Source organism: Chroicocephalus ridibundus, chromosome 3 (genome assembly GCF_963924245.1).
Source record: "Chroicocephalus ridibundus chromosome 3, bChrRid1.1, whole genome shotgun sequence".
NCBI classification, from domain to species: domain Eukaryota; kingdom Metazoa; phylum Chordata; class Aves; order Charadriiformes; family Laridae; genus Chroicocephalus; species Chroicocephalus ridibundus.
The window spans coordinates 3,497,003-3,517,213 of record NC_086286.1 but is presented as its reverse complement, the minus strand read 5'-3'; the positions used below and the strand labels follow the sequence as shown (position 1 = coordinate 3,517,213).

The 20,211-nt window shown below is 43.8% G+C and overlaps 1 protein-coding gene across 1 annotated transcript in view; it reads left to right on the top strand.

Annotated features, from left to right (window-relative positions):
• Nucleotides 1-7,928, top strand: part of HAO1 (hydroxyacid oxidase 1) — a 33,561-nt gene extending 25,633 nt beyond the window's left edge. Inside the window, exon 8 of the mRNA XM_063331239.1 lies at nucleotides 197-7,928. Within this exon, the coding sequence (XP_063187309.1) occupies nucleotides 197-267 (71 nt within the window). The 3' untranslated portion in view covers nucleotides 268-7,928. The remainder of the gene's footprint in view (nucleotides 1-196) is intronic.
• Nucleotides 7,929-20,211: the final 12,283 nt, after the last annotated feature.

Here is a 20,211-nt window from a genome sequence, read left to right as displayed (position 1 = left end):
AGTAGATTAAGTAAAAACAAGTAAAAATTTTTTTCACAAGGAGAGCAATAAATCCATAGAAAAGTAGTGGCAAATCCTTGGTCACTAGGGGCTGGATTTCATGACAGGATGTTGATTTCTATGTGATAGAGAAAGAAAAGGCTTAGAGTGGGATAGAAAAGCAGGGCTTTCAACTGATATGTACCTTCTCCTCCAGGATGCCGGAGAGTAGGAGAAATTGGCAGGACACTGATACGAGGACATCAAGTCTTGTTTTCCAAGATTTAGGTCTGAAGACTATTGCCTCATGTGTCGTCCGTTGTACAGGAAGTGTGCTACCAGACATAAAGCAACTGCATTCGCTCTTTGGGCCGCATCCTGCAATCCTGACTGAGAAGGGGTGGTCTGTAGGAGAAAGGATTGTTGAAGAAAGGAAGCACTTGTTGAAGAAAGGAAGCAAATTTTACAGGTGTTTCCATTTTCTCCTGGGCTCTTAAGGAAAGCTCCTCTACTGGGAGATGTGAATAAAGATGGGCCTTTATACGAGAGCAGTATAGAAACTTCGAGGTGTTTTGCAACAAACACTAATATTAATTTACATGCCTGGGAGTAACTTTACTGTTAAAATGAATCCATAAACAGAAATGTTTTGATAGCAAACAGCTATTAAAATGCAGAAATTTAAAATGTAAAAGATACTTCTTGCTGACTGCTTAGAGAAACTACACTATAGATCGTAGAGATTAAATCTTGCTTTCTTATGAACGTCGTGTCATTTCCCTGGCGACTATGTGCTATTGCTTTATAAGCATGTGGGCTTGTAGCGTGCAGGCTGCGGGAGCTCTTAGTTGTAAAGAACTGAACAGCAAAGCGAAATTGGGGAAATTCTGCTGTTTAAGTGACACAAACCCCTTTGCAATCAGAAGACCGTGCATTAGGTATAGGTCAGATCCTTGGCTAGTGCAAATCCATGTAGGCCTTTTGCCTTCACCAAACCGTGCCGACTGCACCCAGCTGGAGCCCTGAGTCACGTTTTTCACCTGGATTTATTTGCTGACAGTGGCAAGTGAAGGCTGATGCTACCTGGGAGAGTTTGTAGGGTTTGCAGCCGTGTGCAAACGAGAAATTTGAATAGTTGAGGTATTAACCCATAAGCTGGGAAGATCCTAGTGGCTCTATTCAGTTTCCATGAACACCCTTCAGACAGAGGTAAATCCTGGTGTTATTCAACTCTGCTTATGCTGAGGATAGAGAGACATACGAGATCTGCTCCTCTGTTCTCTGAACGATCCAAATACACACTGAATTCGGGAGAAATTTTGCAACTGTGAAGAAGATAGGAATAGTTTGATATTGCCAAGTGGCCTTTCCCAAAGTGAGCAGGCAGAGGAGGTAAGACTACTGATCTCATCTCGGGTAAAACTAAGGGCGGCTCTTCATCTGTCTCACTTCTGTTGCGGGTATAGTGATGTTACTGGGAGCAGGGAGAGACCACTGCAGAAAGGTTTTGAAAATCTTGTGGTGGAAATTTAGTGTCCATTTTAAAGGAGGATTAAAAAAAAAAAAAAAAAAGCCTTGATTTCACTGTTCCGCTGTCACTGACATCACTGCCTCTACCATTTGTTTCCCATCAGTGTCAGGAGAACTCATGCATTCTGACTCTCCCTTTTTGCTCTATTTGAGATATCCCTCACTGTGCTTTAGAGGCAGCTTTGTAATAAAATGATGGAATATTTCAATGTGAACTAAAGCTGGGGCTGGAACTCCAAATGGGGAGAAAACCCAAAAGGCCACATGCTTGCCCTTCAGTTGTAAAATTTGTACTCTTATTTACTGCAGAATGTAGTGTGTTGTGTGAGGGTTGCGTAGCAACAAAATAAAGTTTATCTGTGTAAGGAAATATGAATGTTTCTCAGAGCATAGAGAAGCATAATTTCTGCTGTTTACTGCACTTATCATATCTGTTGCAATGTGGACTGTGTCAGATGTCAATTACAGACTAACTTCATAAAGACTGTTTATTTTAGATAATATAAATGTTACTTAAAAGATAGGGGCATAATATCTTATGTTTACATGTTCAAGATCTATTTCTAAAGTTTAGAAGATGTAGTTTCCTGTCTTTGCCCCAACCAGATTCAAGGAAAGTTCTGTAACTCTGTGGTCCAGGATAAATTCTGATGGTGAGGAAACCGGTTTCATTACTTGTGCGTAATTAACTATTTCTAGTTCCTCTGGGATAATGGGTTTACATTGTTTTTTCCTGCTTGTTATCTGAGAATTGTCTGACTGCCTTCCAGTTCAACCCTAGTAAGAATACACAGACATTAAAAACCAAAATTAGAGCCAAATACTGAAAGGCTGTGGGACGGCATTAACAGAAATGAAATTCATTTGCCTGGTAGACTTCTGTTTATAAAATATTCCACAGTGAAGAGAATTTCCCTTGATTTTGAGACAACCAAACACAACTGCTTCTGGAAATTATTTTAAAAAGGTAGGAATTCTGTTTGGTTTTGGGTTAGAAAGGAGGAAAACTGAGTGCCCTCAACAATTTTAAAAGCTGAACAATGCCCGGGCTAAAAAAAAAAGAATCTACCTCACAGTTACTTAATCTGGAGAAGCTGAGAAGAAAACATAGCACGCATAATAGGTGGTGGTCTTTTTGAGATACGTTAAGTAGAAAAATACAATATTTGCCTCTAAAATAACAAGTGAACCCAGCAAACTCTTGGGAACAATTAGTCACAATCCTCAGACCCAGGAATAGAGGTAAGGGGGAACGGAAGGTGTATTTTATATTTATGATGCTTTAGTAGATCTGCCTATCTGTACGTCAAATAAGAAACGCAGTGTCTTGGTGGTTTTAATTATAAAATAATTTTCTGACTTTGCCTTGTCTCCATATTAAGCCATAGATACCAAGAAAAAAATGTCTACATAGAAAAAGTTCTAATAAGGGAGGAACAGTGAGTGATATTTATGTACCCAGAAAGACAGCACTCAACTGGTGTGCTGGGTGCCTAGAAAAAAAACCAACCCATTTGGGAGGCTGGTGACTGAGCAGTAACTGAACGGGGTTCCCTAATTCCCTCTGTGGTAGACCAGGAACATTCCGCGGAAAAGGAGATTGCGAATCTTAATGACCGAATATTTATCAGATCTTTTGTGGGCAGAGGAGAGACCATAAGCCAAGCCTGAGAATATGAGAGAGTAGTGTACTTCTCCTGTACGTCTTAGGAGAAAGTGGTATCTCCCAAGAGGCTAAGATGTCAGGCAGGCTTCTACATACTGATGTTTCATATTCAGCCTACAACATTGGTTTCTCTGCTGCTGTCAGTTTGGAAGATCCCATTTTTCTGGAAGCATCTCCGCAAAGTTGTTTCCTAGGCCTCAGCGAGCCTATAGAGGATTAAACCCCCTGAAGAGGATACGGAAGAATGTGGCACTCCACAGAGGATGTGTAGAAACCACTTGGGAGATTTGGAGAGGATTCCGCCCTGGCTTGGGATCTCAACAGATGGACTTGAGAGTACTAAAGTTCTACAGTTCTAAAGAAGACAGTCTGTTTCAAAGTGACAACGTCAGTGAAAGAGCCTGTGACGTTGTCTGGACATCTGATAGAGCATATCAAGGCTAGACATACAGGGAGCAGGGCCCTCCTAAGAAAGAAACAATATGCTTCTGCAAAAGACCGCTTTGAGCTGCAACACCTTGGCGGTCTGGGCCTGGAGGAGAGGTTTGGCTGTATCGGGAACATATTTGCCATGAGAGCCTGGCAGTTAAATCCAGCAGAGGAGAGTGCCGAGGCACGGAGGTGCCGGACTGCAGGCATGACAGTCTGGTGAGCAGAAGATGGCAAAGTCAATCGAGGGTTGCGAGACTATCTGACGTTTCAGATAAAAAGTGGAGGAGGAGATTGGTGCAGCTTCAGGACAGATTTTACTCTCGCTTAGCCTGTCAGTTCTCTGAAGCAGAGACCTGCTGCTTTTTGAATGCTTGGAGCCTGCGCACAGGGTGGGGAATCCAGTAAGTAAATAACGGGAGTCATAATTCAGTGCACTGAAGCTGAAGAGCTGTGAAAGACATGATCTGTTTTCTTGTGACCTCCACCTCTTGCTGCGACTCTGGGACACGTTATTGTGTTTTATTTTTACTAGTGGCCAAGTCAAACAAATAGCTATGGAACTGGTAAGAACTCCACCTCCATCCCTAACTTTTCAGGTTAAGTGTGAAACTTGTCTGTCTTACTGGGAATTTCTGAACATAAATAAACAGACACTTAGAGTTACTTGCTTTGATAAATGGGCAGTGTAGGTCGAGGCCTGTTGGATATGCAGGCGACTCAAAGATGAAGCAGAGCCGGGGAAGTAGGCAGGAATGGCTCTGCTTTTCTTGGCTTCTCAAATGGTTTTCAGGCTGAAATCAAATACCGAGAGCACGAGGAAAGCTGGCTTCTGAAGTCATGATTTTGCACTGAACCTCACTGTAAGGATATCTCTTATAAAGCTACTTTTGATGTGGAAATTTGGCTCCAAACCACACTGAAGGCCATTATAAATAACCACTTCATCACAGGACACACAGAAGTTGGCTTCCTTGAACACTCCTAGAAAGCAAGTCTAACCTTATTGAGCCATAACCTCAGCTAGTGTAAATCAGAGAAGCTCCATTGACTTCATTAGTTTATACTGATTTACACCAGCTGTGACTGTGGCCCACAATACAGCAAGATATGTCAGCTTTTAAATTCTGTCACTGAGTGTTGAACAAAACTGTTTTTAAAACAAGATTGGCAATCCCAAATTTAGATACTAATGAGACACAGCACTGTAATTGTTTCACGATGCCTATATGTTCCATTTTGTTTTCATTTTGCCTTGCTTCTGTTTTTCTTATCTCCTGCCAAACAGAGAGAGAGTACCACATATGTTACATTCGTAACAAAGATGTTTTGCTGCTTTGAGAACATGTCTTCCAGATGCAAAATGCCTTTGTGTTGCAGTTCAGCTTCTTCCTTTGCATAGGTACGTTGATCACGTGCCAACGTAAGAATGCCCTTGAGGGCCAGCCCCATGTTTCTGTGGGCCCTGGAGCTCTCAAAGGGGCACCTAGAGGCTCTCCCAGCTGAACTTCAAAGATCTTATTCCTCCTTAGGGCTTTCCAGCTCCTAAGTCGTCATGTCAGATGGGGAGGATGAATTGTGCCCAGGAGCACCCCAATAGGAATGTCCCAAGGCCACGGATACATCTCATTTCCTCTGTCACAGTCCTACAGGGTCCTTGTGTAGTTAACCATACCCAGTAATCAAGTGCACTGGTGGCACCTTCGTGGTACGGAAGGCTGGCAGATGCCTACAGGTAGTTTGATCAGGCAAGCGGAAGACTGACATATAACCAGACTGACAATGATTGTTATTATTATTTTATGACAACAGCAGCTGTAAGTTCCAGTCAAGGTCAAGACAGCATTGTGCGTTGCAAAGGTGCTTTTCTGCAAGCAGAGCCTGAAGCGTAAATTTGACAGGCAGAGGAAGAGAAAGTCTCGCTAAAATGAGATCAGAAACAAAGTGATTTCCCCAGTTAACTGGAATATCTATTCCACTGCCTTAATTATAAATCATGCTGTTCTCTAAGGCAGATAACTCTGAGGTAGATGCCACATAACACAAACACTTAACAACCATGGGGGAAGGTCCACAGATGAACTACAGAGCAGAGGTAGAGCTGGGCCACAGCTAGGCCCTTATATGTATTTTTCCTTGCAGAAGGTGGAGCTCCTTACGCAACTGGGACTGTATTTTACGCTCTGCCAGTTTGCCGAGCAAAATCTGATCGTGTTAGCTTTGCAGTACAGGAATGGAAGACTTCTTATTTCTTGCTGGTTGTCTATAATTCAATAGCATACCATGATTCTGCCTTGGGTTCTCCCCAAGCCCCTCAGTATACTAACCCCTGTAATTCTGTGTAGTGTGTTTTATTAGATTTCTTGTTAGGAGTGGATTGTTGTGGATTCTTGAAAGTAGTGGATTTAAACCACTTGCTTATCATTAAAAAGGTTCCTGCAGACCCAGGTATTCATGGTTAGGTTCATTTCACATGAGATTTGTTTAATTTTCAAGAATTGATCACAAGGACTTCAAAGGAAGCAACATGGTATAAATTTAGCTCTTACACGAATTCAGGATGTGTATTGCACACGTTTCCACTTGGAATGGTTATAAATAAGTTCAGCACGTATTGCTACTGGTCCCAGAAATCTAGCATGGAGGTGAGATAAACAATCTTCATAACAGATGAGACCTGAATGCTGATCAGAGTTGGGAATTTGAAAAGCAGAATCATCTCACATACCTGAGTCACCTCAGACTCTCCTCAGAGTCTGTATGCATACTCTAGCAAAGATAAGGTAGCCTGGTGTGTTGAAGAGCGTAGGTGGGGTCTCTATTATAATTGTAATACAAACCGTCACTGACTCCGGAGTTACACATTTGCAGCCTTCCCATCAGGTAGGTAAGACCATCAAAAAATGCTGAATTTGGCATAAGCGAATTCCCTTTGACGAGCTGCTCTACACAGGAACCTGGAAAAACTAAAAAAGCACCCTTCATATTAGAAATTCCAGTGGCAAGCTCTTTGAAAGAGTTACAAACAGAGCAACTTATATTAGGAAAAGAGAACTCAGTCACAGTCTCGGGAAAGCACAACAGAATATATCTGCAAATAAAGAGTAAGAGCTGGCAATAATCCACCTCGTTTCCTTACTGCCTATTGGGGAGTTTGTTCCGCAGCTCCTAATCCATGGCTGTAGGTCCAGGGGTGCCAGCGTCTGTCTCTGCTTTGTTGTGGCTTTGCGTCCTGCCTATTGCTGCTGTGTCTGCACCAGCCATTGCTGCAAAGTTCTCGGTTTTGATACCGTAGGGAAGCTGGAACAAAAGAGATGCTTGGGAATTTTGGGCAGAGTCTTTGCTGTTTGGAAATACTTTGAAATGAAGCATGGAGAGATGTGGGTGTTGATGAAGGGCTTTTGGCCAGAAGATAAGGTGTCTCCTTCATTTTTCAAGAGTTCCCTACCCAGAATTAAAGTGGAGTCTAGTTATAGTGGTTTGCCAGATGGGACAAGGGAACCTGCATAGGTAGGATTTTGGTGTAAGCCATAGGCGGCCTGTGGTGCTTCATCAGCACTTTACATCTGTAGAGAAAGCACCAAGTGCCTCTTCAAGGCAGAGGATCCCAGTCCTTGGTTCCCAGGCTACGCGCTGCCTACAGCCATGGGAAAGAAGTTAAAAAGGCAGCTAGCAAAGACCTTGAAGTGCTCTTGCCTACATCGTGTTACTTGCTCAGTAACATTGTCCCAGGGCCAGGGAGGTTAGGGCTTGCTATTCCAGAACTACTGCTGGTCATGCATTTGAGTAAATAAAGAAGCCCACCACCATTACAACATTCTTTCCACTTCTTCTGTTTAGATGCTGATATGATCTTTGTCTAAAAAGTTTAGGGCCAAATTGTGAGCGAGCTCTGTTGCAATCTGTGGAGTTGTACTGCTGTATGTCGGCTGAGAAACTACAGGGCCCTCTCTCCCTACCCTCCCAAGAGGCACCAAAGTTTTCATTGGTTTTGCTGGAAATTCTGCGTTGCGTCCCATCAGGCCCATAGTATTTGAATTTGTGGGACTTGCAGCTGTCTCACGAGGTGCGTGATTGTCGCTTTTATCAGGAAATTTGAGACAACAGCTGAAGGGAAAGCATCAAGTTCTGTGCCGAGGCCAAGAAGGTTCTTCTGAGTTAGGCAAGGCTCGTACAGTTACCTTCTCGATGCTGCTGATATTTCCCAACCACAGTTGTCCTGTTACAGAGTTGATACTGAACGTCAGACCATCTTGTGTGAATGGAAAAATGAACAGCCCTGGTGCAGGACATGCACACTTTAACGTATAAATAAACAAGTAATTTATGACTTCCGTACTTTGCTCATCACGTTATCTATCCATAAACTATACCTTACCCAGATTCAGTCTCGCAACCTTTGTTTTTAATGTGCTAATGTTAACCTGGAAGACTGCCACAGCTGTACAGCAGGCCTGAAAGATGTTTCTGATGGTTCCATCTTATTTTCTGGTTATACGGTGGTGCCAGAGAAACTCGGAAGACCTCATGGTGCATCATTAACAGTGTCTTCTCATGTTAGTCTATGGATAGCCACTTGCAAGCAGTTATGTGTACGTTTGTAACTGCTGCATAACAGACTACAAAACCACGCACGACCTAAATAATTTGCTGGCATGCTAATGAATAGTAAACCCAGACAGTTCAACCATCTGCATGCTCTGCTTTTTATCAGTTTTAAGTGTGTTGGGTTTGGGTGTATGTGCGTCCCCCCCAACATAAAAACATACTTTTGATCTATCAGAGAAAGGCCCTTCTACCATAAAGATAAAAAGATAAAAAAAGTATTCCTTTTGATTCTCAATCCTTTTTCCATTATTGCTCTGATATTGATGGGAGTTGTATTGTCAGATATAGAGGATGTAGAGTGCATTCAAAGAACAAGGAACTGTAGAGTACATCCAGCCCACAAGCTCGTTTATTAATTTGTGTTGCTGTTTACTGCTGTGTTTGGAAATCTTCAGTACTATATGATGAGAAAAGATGTTGGCTGCAACGTAAAGTATCTCTAAGCCAACACTGCGTGTTGCTGCTTCCCTGGTCACGACTTTTTAGAATCCAATTATATCCATAGCTGAGTGGCTCTAAAGGATAAAGCTCTGGCCAATGTGCAGCTCCCTGAGCTTATTGCTTTTACCATTCTTGAGATATGTTAGGCAAAGGCCGCCTGAGATCTTCACTGAACCTGCTGGTGAACTTGGGTCTTATTTCACAGGGTTGAAGCCTGCTTATTGCCTGTAGGTGGAAGCTGTGCAGGACCTAAGACCATTGCAGGCTTTGTGTCAGTGCAAATATACAGAGACGTGTACATAGCTGATTATTAAGAAGGTGGAGAGAGTACCTGATCTTGGTTTGGAGGTATTAGCAAGATAATTTTGAGGCTCAGTCATCTCAAAACAAGACATACAGGATCCAGTGGCTGGAAACTGAAGGTATTAAAGTATGGGTTTTTTTTTTTTAGCAGCACGGGTTATTAGTATGTGAATGTTCCCAAGGGTTGTGGTAAAAAAATTGTCCTTTGTAGTATTTAAATGAAAAATAGATGTGTTTTGAGAAGATATGCTCCATTTTGGCCACAAAATATTGGAGACTGGTTGGGTGAAATGTTCTGGGTTTTTCATGGTGAAAATCAAATTGGATGGCTGCAAGATCCTTGAAACTTACTAAGCCTATTGCTTTTCCTTTGACTTTTTTTTTGTTTTGTTTTGTTTTTTATTTTATTTGTGAATCAGGCAAGATAGGATAGTTTGTATGATTGATGCGTGTGACCCAAGCTACAAAGATGTGTACCTGTTCCCTGATTCTGAATGGTGCTGAGACTCTTTATCAGAACTTCACTGTTACATTTAGGGCATTTAGGACTTTTAAGCCTCTAAGATCCAGTGATGCTTTGGCTTAAGGTCCCCATCCGTGTGCATCAGTACAGCTCTTTTGGCAGGATTGGTACCTTGCTGAATTAGACTCATTAAGGCTCTGGGCTGTCTTCTTGTTTCTCTGATATCCCTGGTTTTGACTTTGCTGGTGTGGATATGTCAGATGCTTCGCTGTCTTGCTGACCCACGGTAGGCTTGAGAGCATAATTCCGGGCTTTGTGAGAAGGGAACATTTGTAAGGCAGCAGCCCCTCACTAATCTGCAGAGGGAAAGCACATATAACAGGCAGTGGGGATTCCATTTTTCAGGATCCAGAGTCTAAGACAGGATTAAAGAAGTCTTATTAAAAGTGTTTTCCAGTGCATGTGGCTCCTTCTGACAGCACCCAGGTGGTTAAGAAACCAGCGTTAAGAAGAAAAGCTGTTTCTCTTTTCTGCACAACAAATGGTTCAAGTGTCTGGTATTCGATTCAGAAAGGAAACCTGCAGCAGTCATGTCCCCTGAAATAAACCAACCAACATTTTGAGCTGCCAACACTTCTCTCTATTACGTCAAGGCATCGCAAAGTTTAAAGCGTAGCAAAGTAATATATATATATTTATTTTTTTTCAGTAATCCCAGGGCAAATATTAGGTAGACAGCATTTCTGCTTTGCGCATTAAAAAACCAACTGAATTTGAAAAGCCTGCAAGTGCACTTTGGGGATTTCGGAAAGTGTCGTTTGGCCATGAGCTAAGACCAGAAGCTGCCATTTTGCAGATGGGGCAGGAGGGAAAGGCGTTTGGCCTCATTCATAACTTCACAGCTACTGCAAATATCAGCTGATGAATATTTATGTTTTGACTGGCAGAGGCCCGAAAGGCAAAGGGGGGGTGGGGAGCAGAGGGGGAAGCTTAAGTTAGGAAAATGGCTGTCTGAACTCTGTGGGATTTCTTTACCAACACTTTCCATGCTTGAACAGTAGCTGCTGAATGAAATCATTATGTACTGAGCCCCTCTGCAGGAAAACAAGGTTTGTCAAGACTCTGTTCGTTAGCACCTTGTACTTTGTTTGAACCTTGGATATTTGCTGGGCCCTCTAAAGGGAAACCTTTTTTTTTTCCATTCAAATACGCTATAAAACTAGCCAATTTTCTTTTGTTTAGTCATTGCTGTGATGGCTCTAATTGTAAAACAGGGTGTCATAGGTAGGAAAACAGGGGGCCAGACAGGAATGTGAAGTGCTAGAGGGTGGTGTGGGGACTGAGGAGGTGCAGCTGCAAGGCAGGCTGAGGGAGAATATATGGAAAGGGTTAAAGTCGGGGTGTCACTAACGAACAGACCTGCAGCAGCGCCTGGCTGTGCCAGGCTAGGACGGTGTCTGGATGGTGTCTATAGGCTCATCCCCTGTGCCAGAAACACACCTGAAACCAGACCTCTGTCCTGCAAGTTGCTGCACAGCTATTGGTAAGCAGAGGAGATGAGGGCAAATGGAAATGAATTATTTGGGCACAGAGCTGGGAGAGACTAAAAGCCAGCTATGTTTTCCTCTTTGCACAAATCCCCAGCACAAACGCTGTGTTGCATTTAACTGCTGCAGGCGATAAATGTCTGGTTAAAATGGAAGTTATGTTGCTTTTTGCAAAACAGCAGTTTCCCAGTAATTCCTGTGTATATCAGCAGTCTCCAGCATTACTGGTTTAGATGGTATTGCACTTGAATTTTAAGGAAGCAAAAGAGGTGAGTGTCCTTCCTCTGTATAACATAATTTCAAAGTAAAGTAATGTATTTCTTTGTATTTGTATTATCTCGAGTCAGTCACTGAGGGGGGGTGGGAATCCAAATCTCTTCCTTTTGCCTTCACCAGGCTGTAAATTAACAGCAAGGAGCAACTTCCAATAAAGTTCACGAACATAACTTCACTGTTGGGATGAATCAAGCCCAGGAAGGAAACCGTCTGAAGTAAGTAACTGCTGAAAGCCAGCCAGGGCTTACTGAAGCGAGGGTGGGCTGCGGGTGGCCAGGCTGAGCCCCCTTCACAGGACCGCGGGGCCAGAAAGCAGCAGCTCGGGACTGCATGAAACGCAAGCGCCTTTAAAGGCAGGCAGCCTGGCTTAGATATACAGCAAAAATAGAAGTGCCCAGAATCAGTCGGTCACCTCAGAAAATCATTCCCTAAGGGCTCTGCAAAATATATCAGGCTCTGCTGTAGAGAACAGGGGAAAAGCCTAGATTTTGCCTGTTGTGCTTCTTCAGTGAAATTCCTAAACTCCAATTTGTCTGTTGTTTCTCCGGGAGGCGGCTTTTCTTAGACTGCTTGTTTAGAGGTGCCTTAATTCCTTTAAAAGGAGGTAAACCTTCAGGAAACACCCGTGTGCAAGAAACCACAGGGGCCTTCCCTCCCACGAAAGCAAAGGCCTTCTGCTCCTTCCCGCTCTGTGTGGAGATGTCCTCGTGTCCCATTTACAGAAACCAGCAGATGGTGCTGCAATACATCAAGTATTTATTTCCCTGGGCAGGGAAAACTTAGATGTACTAAGGGCTGCCCTCTGACCACCCCTGGCCCCTGAGGCAAACTGCCCTCTCCCCGGCAGCCATTGTAACATTGCAAAGGCAGATGGTGCAGCTCTGTGTCCTGTCCTGGACGTCCCGCCATCTTTATAAACACGGGAAGCAGTTTCTGATGCTGAGGGGGTCTTTCTGCTTCATCTTTCCTCACGCAGCAGCAAGCTGGGGCGGCCATGAGGAGGGCGCTGAGGGCGGCCGGGTGGTGGGAAGGTGTGTGCCTTCCCCTCAGGGTGCAACACCCTTCAGGGGTGGTTGGCGAGGGGTGTGGGTACAGCGAGGTGGCCATGATCCCGTGGGACTTTGCCCAGCCTGGGCCCTCCTCATGGTGAGGGGTTTGCCCGGTGGCACAGGCTTGGCGGGCAGCCCTCAGCGAGGGTGGCCATGCCTCACTCCCTCCCCGGCTTTTTCGTTGGTGCTGGGTTTGTGCCCGTAACTAGGAGCGGAGGTATTTGGGGCGTAGGGAAAGGTCTAGTTTTCCTCAAAAATTTTAAAAATACCTCAAAAACCCCCCCCAAGAAACAACGCTGAGTTTGTGCCCAGCAGTGTGGGCCCTGCTGCTAGGCCAGCCCAGAGCCCTGGAACCTTCTGGCGTTTCCCCTCTCAGGGGACTGGGGGCCTCCCAGCTGCCACCTCCACTGTTGGCCTGCAGCCGGCCAGGTGAAAATCGTGAGGAAAACTCCCCAAAAAAAGGGGAGCTGAGGAAAAGGGGAGTTCAGAGCAAGGCACAGAGACACATGCGATGCGCCATGATGAAGTAAGGTGCGTGTGTGTGTGCCGGGTGGGCTCTGCAGAACATGGCGGTGTAAACCAGGACAGGCCCGGATGCGATACATCATTTTTCCCCCTCCCCCTGTGAAAAAGAAAGGGAAGTCCTCAAAACATTTGCCATTTATTTGTGAGATTGTCCTTGCCTGCCAGCCGGCACCTGGTGCCCAGCCAGCTGACAACAATGTGCCGGGAGGAGAAGGGGCCGAGGAGCTGCTCACCCTCAGGCAGCAGCAGCAAGGACAAGGCAGAAATGTGCTCGGGGAGGGACCCGGCCACGCTGCGCAGCTGTTTTTGTTATACCACCGAGCTGTAAAGTTGAAAAATGATTTGAAAAGCAAGGGATGTGCCAGGAGTACTGGCGTGTCCTGCTTATGGGCGCTCGGGGCATTCTGTGTAAATTGAACTTTCCCCCCCACCCCGTTTTTTTGGATGGCTTCGTATCGCAGCAGTAGAAGGGAAGAGCAACAGCGCGCTTGGAGTGCAGAGCTTCTTCCCTGATCCCTCTGGCACCGAACTGCACCAGAGTGAGCTGAGGACAGAGGCAAAGCCCGGCTGCTCCCTGTCTTTTCATTGCTGTGATCCAAAATGGGGAGTTTATTTCAGTGCGGAGGTTGCACGTGAGAAGGCTCTCAGTTTCTTCTATTAAAAAAAAAGAATAAAATCAGCCGTGACAGGAAGGATAACCTGTGCATGATTTTCCGGACAGCAGGGGAGTGACTGGAGGGACCTGTCCGGAGACGGAGTGATTTGCACCGGGGGCAGGTCTGGCCCATTGGCTGTACCCAGTGGTTTGTACACTGATGCTCTGCAGACCGGGCTCACAGCGAGACTGCCTGCATCCCTTTCACAAGTAAATAGCAATATGCAACTTTTCTTTTTCTTCTTTTCTTTTTTTTTTTTTTTTTTTTTTTTCAGCAGGATTATTTGATAATTGTGAGTCAGGGGTGCGTGTGGAGGTGTCTGGGCTTTTTTGGGCTGCTCGGGAGCCTGTTTGGAAGGTGACCCATTTGTTTCCGACCAAAAGCACCTAGGAAAACCTGCCCCTAAGAGGAGTTATTCATCTCGGTGAGGGAAAAGGGATGGAAAGACAATTACTGTGTCTTGTGACTAACGCAATATGTGACTCAAAACGTTAAGCCAGAGCGCTGACGTGATAGCCTCTTCCCCACAACTTGAATTCAGTGTGAGAGGCATCAGGTTGAAATGTGAAATAGTTCCCCTGAAGCCAGGTTGCTCTGGCTTTGCAGCCAAAGCCTCTGGAGTTGGAAGTTAGTCCATAATCTAAAGAAAATTGAGCTGTTTAATGGGTTTATTCCTATTACAAACACAAAATTTAGAGGTCTCTGCTGTAGTCCCTGTGTTTTGATTTAGCAGGTAGAAGGTGGATTTAGTGCAAGAAAGCAAGAGGGTGCTGCGGCGGTGAAGCAGCCTCATGGTGTCAGGGCCTGCAGCCCTAATCCTGCTATGGCTCCTGCCTGTCTTGGGCAAAACCTGGAAGTAATCTCATCTTTTCCTCCTCACCAGACTCTTCTCTGTCACTCTTGGATTTGTTGTACGATGCAGATTTGGATTTCGTCTCAGTGTGGGAATGGGTACTGGTGTTCCTTTTGCAGGATAAGATGGCTGTGAGGTGGTTTTTTTCTGCCCTTTTCTGATGCGCCTGTCCATGCCTGTACCCCAGGAGGCCTGAGGAACTAGGAATCAGCCTGTGAGAGGATGGTTCCTTGCAGGGCTCCTTGTGTGCAGGGTCTGGAGAAGCTGAACTCTGTGCAAAGGGCAAATAATTTGTTTAACTTTGCATTTTTAGATTTCAGAATATGGCTTTAGGCTGAGTCTGAGTGACAATTAAAGTAATTATTTCTCCTAGAAAACTGAAGTTTATTTTGACAAAATGAAAAGAAAATGGGCGTGGATGTCTTTTTTATGTTGAAATTATTAAAAAAAAAAAAAGAAAAAAGAAAGAAACAAAGCAAACAAGAAGTTACTATGATGACTTAATCTTTGATGCATTTTCCTCTGGGAAATATCAGTGTAGAGGATTTTTATGCTACTAGGGGAATCTTATCTTCCTGTTCTGCATATAAGCAAAGTCTTGATTAAGCTAACTTGTCCCATTAGATATTCTGCCAGTGGTATTTCTCCTGGAGAGCAATTGCCTGCCGTGGTTTGCTGGGTACTTCTTGAGAAAAGTGGTGCTGTAGTCCTGCTGAGGTGGGGGCTCATTGCTACTTAAGTATAGTGCTATCAATTTGAAAATGATGTGCATTGAGAAAAGAAAATGCGCTGATGATGTTATTAATGTCTCAAGTCCATATCCTTGTTCAGGCGTGGTTTCCCTTGTTCCAGACTGTACTGGGACGTCTCACTGAATTGTTATTAATAATTCTATTGGCGGTATGTGCTGAGGTGATCTTGCTCTTGGAACTCTCTGAGTGCGCTTGGTTTCTCTCCCTTGGGAGCAATGATGCTCTAATTTGGGGTGCAATGATGCTCTAATTTGGGGTGATGCTCCTTATAGTTTATATATAAAAAGCATAGCTGTTGCAAATGCTTCCTGCAACACAAGGTTTTTCAAAATTGCCCATTGCAAACATTAGTTTAAAAGAGGTAAGAATTTCAGACTCAAAAAGGATGTGAATTACAGAAATGTCCCTCCTTGTCATTCCTCTCTTCCCTAGCTTACCTCTTCCTCCCTTCAAACCACGCATTTATGGTTTTGGCCTCTGAGCTTGAGCACATAGCTGTTTCATTTTTTCAGGTAGCAGATACAGAAATAAGTGAAGCCTTAGGTAGATAAACATTAATTTCATTGTGGAAACCACACGCTGCCTTGTGGCAGCACGTTGCAGAAAGTGCCTTCGAGGGGTGTTGGCGAGATCATCCTGCCTGTGGGAGAGCTGCCAAGAGGCTGATCTCCTCAGCGTGGGGGTTCAAGGGACCATGGTCTAACTCAGGACAAACCAAAGGTGAGCGAGCCCATCTGTGAGCCGGTGTCCCATAGAAAAGAGTGTGCTTCCTCCTGTCCCCAAAATGTTTTGTGGCTGTTTTTACGCTTACTTCAGAGCCAGTCACAGGATATAGCACATTCGTGTGACTTCTGCAGCATTGTACTGCCCGAGATGATGTTTTCTTTAGTGAAGAATCATTTCCCAAAATACGTTGTACTGTGTTTTGAAATAGGGTGGCAAATGCTGCTTTGTTTGTCAACTATGGGATGTACTGTGGGTGGCAAATTATTTATTGCCTAATAGCCAAGAGTTTAAATTGTAAGAAATGTCTTTAGTTTGGCTTTAAGAAATCTGTATTTTTTGTACATAAGTCTTGTGAGAATGATAAGAATTTGGGTGAGCTTCCACAAAGGTAGTTAGGTAAGTGGGAGATTAGGCATCTAAAACCTTGGCAGATTTGGCCATAATTTTCTGCAATTACCTTTTTTTTTTAAAAAAGCAACGTAGCTGTGATTTTATTTCTCACTTCAAAGAAACTTAATTTTATATCTTGCTTTGGGATGTGACATGCACAGTTGTTATCTCTGAAATTGGACAAAAGCAAAGCAGATGGGTCTACTTTGGAAAGGATTTCAGTTTTCTTCTGGAAGTCTGTGAACTTTAGCAGATGACAATATACCTCCCATCCAGGAAAGTGTTGTGTGGTTTGAGGTTTTATTGTAGACTTTTTCTACAGCTCCACTCAGCATAGATTCATGCTTAAATGGAAGCCCAGAAAGGCAAAAGCCAGGTGTTTAGGATGTGGCATTGGTGACTCAGTAGGTGGTACACTTCCTTCTCCGTCAACATTAAACAAATGCCCTTGTGTGGTAACAGGGATGGGTTATTTCTTGGCTGACATGAAAATAACCAAGGTCACTACTATGACTTTGGGACTTGTACAGGAAGGCCGTCTGTTCTCTGTAGTGAATGGCAAATTAGCCTCACGATCACTTCAACTGAAAAAATGACATCCTGATGTCAGGGTCCCATCGTGCCTCATGTAAAATAAGGATGGGTAAATGGGGAATGCTCCCTACTCGTGTTCAGAGGGAAACACGATTGAGTGAGCACCAGAGTTACCAGAAGGGGCACAGGTGAACTTGGAGCCGGCATCACTGGGGTGCATTAGCAGAGCTTTACCTTTCCTGTCTCTGAGTGGGTATGTGAACACTATGGTCCATGCAGTGGCCCATCACTTGCATGCTTGAACTTGAATTCATCAGCTTTGATGCTGCCCCTGCGACTTGCTGTTTGCTACTGATTTGGGGTCTGATTTGGGAAGGACAGATTATTCTGGCTGTTCAGTTGTGACATGGCTAGGCTTTGTGTGTCTGGGAAGTGAGAACTGGATTTAATTGTGCCTCTTAGCTGTGCCTTTGGTCTGAAAACGGCCAGTCTTGATAGTGCTGTAGCTTGAAGTCCCCTGGTGCTCCAGTGCTCGGACCCTGTAGAGAGGCACAGGAAAGGTCCCTTCAGCTCTTAGAGGTCTCCCTGCAGCAAGCCTGCAGATGCAGGAATAAAACTGTATATCCCACAGTTTTGAACCTCTCTGAAGCCTGCCAGAGCCCAAAAATGACCAAAGGATGCATGAGTCTTGTTCTGCTTCAAAAAAAAAAAAAGGGGTGTGTGTGTAAAAATCACATCTTTGAGCACTACAAATGTTTTTTTTACCTTAAAGATTGTTATTTCAAAGGATATTTTCTTAGTGACTGAAAAAGGAACTGGAAATCCTGTATTATTTCTCCTTCCCTCCCTCAGCCAGGTCCTTTTTGTGCCCTGAATTTTATCTGGTGTGAGTGAAAGACTCCCTGGACAGACTGAGATGTTTGAAGACAGAGCACTCAGGTGGTGTTTGCCACCTGGCCGAGCGTAGCTGGATGGCTGCTGAGATGGCATATCTATTGCAGATGGCACAGTTAGGGGTTTTAGTTTCCAAACTCTGCTTTAAGGGATGGGGGAGGGAGGGAGGGAGGGGAGGAGGATCTTAGAGATTTTTATTGTAAAATGGAGAGAATGGTACTTCTGAAGTAAGCACACCAAATATAGAAAAGTACAGAGATAGCTCACTTTTCATGTTCCCACAGACAGTTAGATACACCATGGTTTCTCTTTGGCTACAACCTGACAGAGAATGTGGAATTAAACAGCAAAATTTAGCACCCTGACAAAATGAAAAAGTTTTCTGAGCTCAGTTTACGTTTAAAATCTGCTTTATTGTAGCCACAGAAACCAAAATACATTATCATAAACTCCGATTTTACAGCAAATAGCACCTTCTCTATCTGCGGACTTACGACTTACATAGGCTCTTAGCCTTGTTGGAAAGATCACAGTACACTTCTCAGTGTAAAGGTTTGAGCATCATTGCCTGTCAAGGTTACAGGATGTACGTGTATCTTCTTCCTGTGGAAATGGCATCTACATTGGGTTTTTTTATCAAAATTAAATCGTTACATGGGATTATGTAGCTTTACATTAAGCAGCTTCAGGAAAAGGTATGTGTCTTTCTAAGTGCTTTCATGGCCTCACTGGTGTTTCAGCGGAAATCTAGATCTCCTAAATGTTTGTGTTATCAAAGGGAGTGAGATCCTTAACCTCTGTAGGGACCTTTGAAAACCCTATTAAGTGCCTGTCTGTGCTTAAACAGTATTGAAAAGCTGATCCTTAGTCTCTCTCCACTTCGTTTGCATTTTTCTGTAGTGACATAAAGAAATACCTAGGCTAATATTGTTCTGTTCTTTCTCAGTTAGCTGTCTTCCTGACTTCCTTGAGACTGCCCACAGAGAAATATTTGCTGATTAGTGGAAATGAACCTGGTACCTTTCCCCCTGTATTTTATAAATGAAATAAAACACAGTAGTTGTGCAGCTGGAAAAAACTTATAACTATACTTGAAATATTTTTTTCCCTACTTTTAGACAGCTAGATAAGAAGCAATAGTATCAGTGAAACATTGCAAGTGAGCATGATGTAGCTCGCTTTTAAGAAAGAGGAGTGGCAAATTACTAATCTTGGGGGTTTTGCCATCCCAGGTGGTGAGGTTTAAAAGGTGATTGATTTACTGGGGCATGAAAACCTGTGTCATGGTGCATATGGAAGCAGAGCTCATTTGAAAGGCAAACCAGGAAAACAGGGCATGGGAGAAGGTAACACAAAAGTAGGAAATGCGGTTTGTGGTGATACTGTTGTCAGTTGTTGGTTGGTAGCTGGATGCAGCTCTTCCGCAAGCACTACATAAGCGGTGCTAGTAAGCTGTTACATTCAGGCTAGATAGGAGGAAAGGAGCACGTGTGTCTTTACTGGTAAGGGCAGTAGCTGGAATAATGTTTCTACTATAATGTAACTGCACCACCTATATTTTAAAAAGAGAGGGTAGGAAAAGTACCTTGAGTTATATCCTGATTAGTCATGCACAAAGGAACAAATGCTGAGGAAAGTTTTCACTGAACTATAATGCTTACTCATGGTGGGTGTTATGATTTCTTAGCTGGAGGCTCAGCTAGGGATTAGTGCTGCAGAGAGACACCCAGGGAATGACTACAGAGGGAAACAGTGGCCCAATTAGCCTTGGGCTTCCAGGCAATTTGTGCCTGGTGCTGATGTTGGAAACATTTTATTTTTCTAGGGAACTTTTGTTGTCTTGAAAAGCTGAAAATCTTTTTGCCAAGTGGATTTTAGCTCTCCTGATGAAAAATTGCAGTTTTCTATGGAAGGCACAACCTCTTTTTGGAGGGAACTGTTCTGATGGACATAGAGATGGCTTTAGATGGAAGAACTTCCTACCAGCTCCACACATTCAAAAGAAACTGTGACAGTGAAGCTACTCCAGTAAGTCTCAGGCAGGCAGAATGTCCCGGGATTGGCATATGGCTATGTTCATTTTAAGCTGTCCAACTTCAAGTTACTTTTAGGACAAGTAATTTTCATTTCAGGACTCTTTGCATTGTGCAAGAGCAGCCACAAACCACCTTGTTTTCAGTAATAAATTTACTGTTATCTATAGTAACTCCTCTAAAGTAACTCAAAATATTGAGCTATATGATCTAACAGCTATGATTGCTAGGACCTGTAGTAAACAAAGCGCTAGTGCTTTTTTGCAAACAAACAAACTGATTCATGGCAACGTTATATGAGTTTCTCTATGCTCTTCTGGTGATGATTTGAAGGTAGTTTGTGGGATTTCACTCTCACTCAAATTTAAATGGTTCCATAATTTCCTGCAGAATTATTTTTTACATTTGAGTACTGATAAAGACATAGCTCTTTAATCATAGAATGTTTAGAGTTGGAAGGGACCTTAAAGTTCCAACCCCCCTGCCTTTGGACAGGGACACCTCCCACTAGACCAGGACCCTCAAAGCGCCATCCAGCCTGGCCTTGAACACCTCCA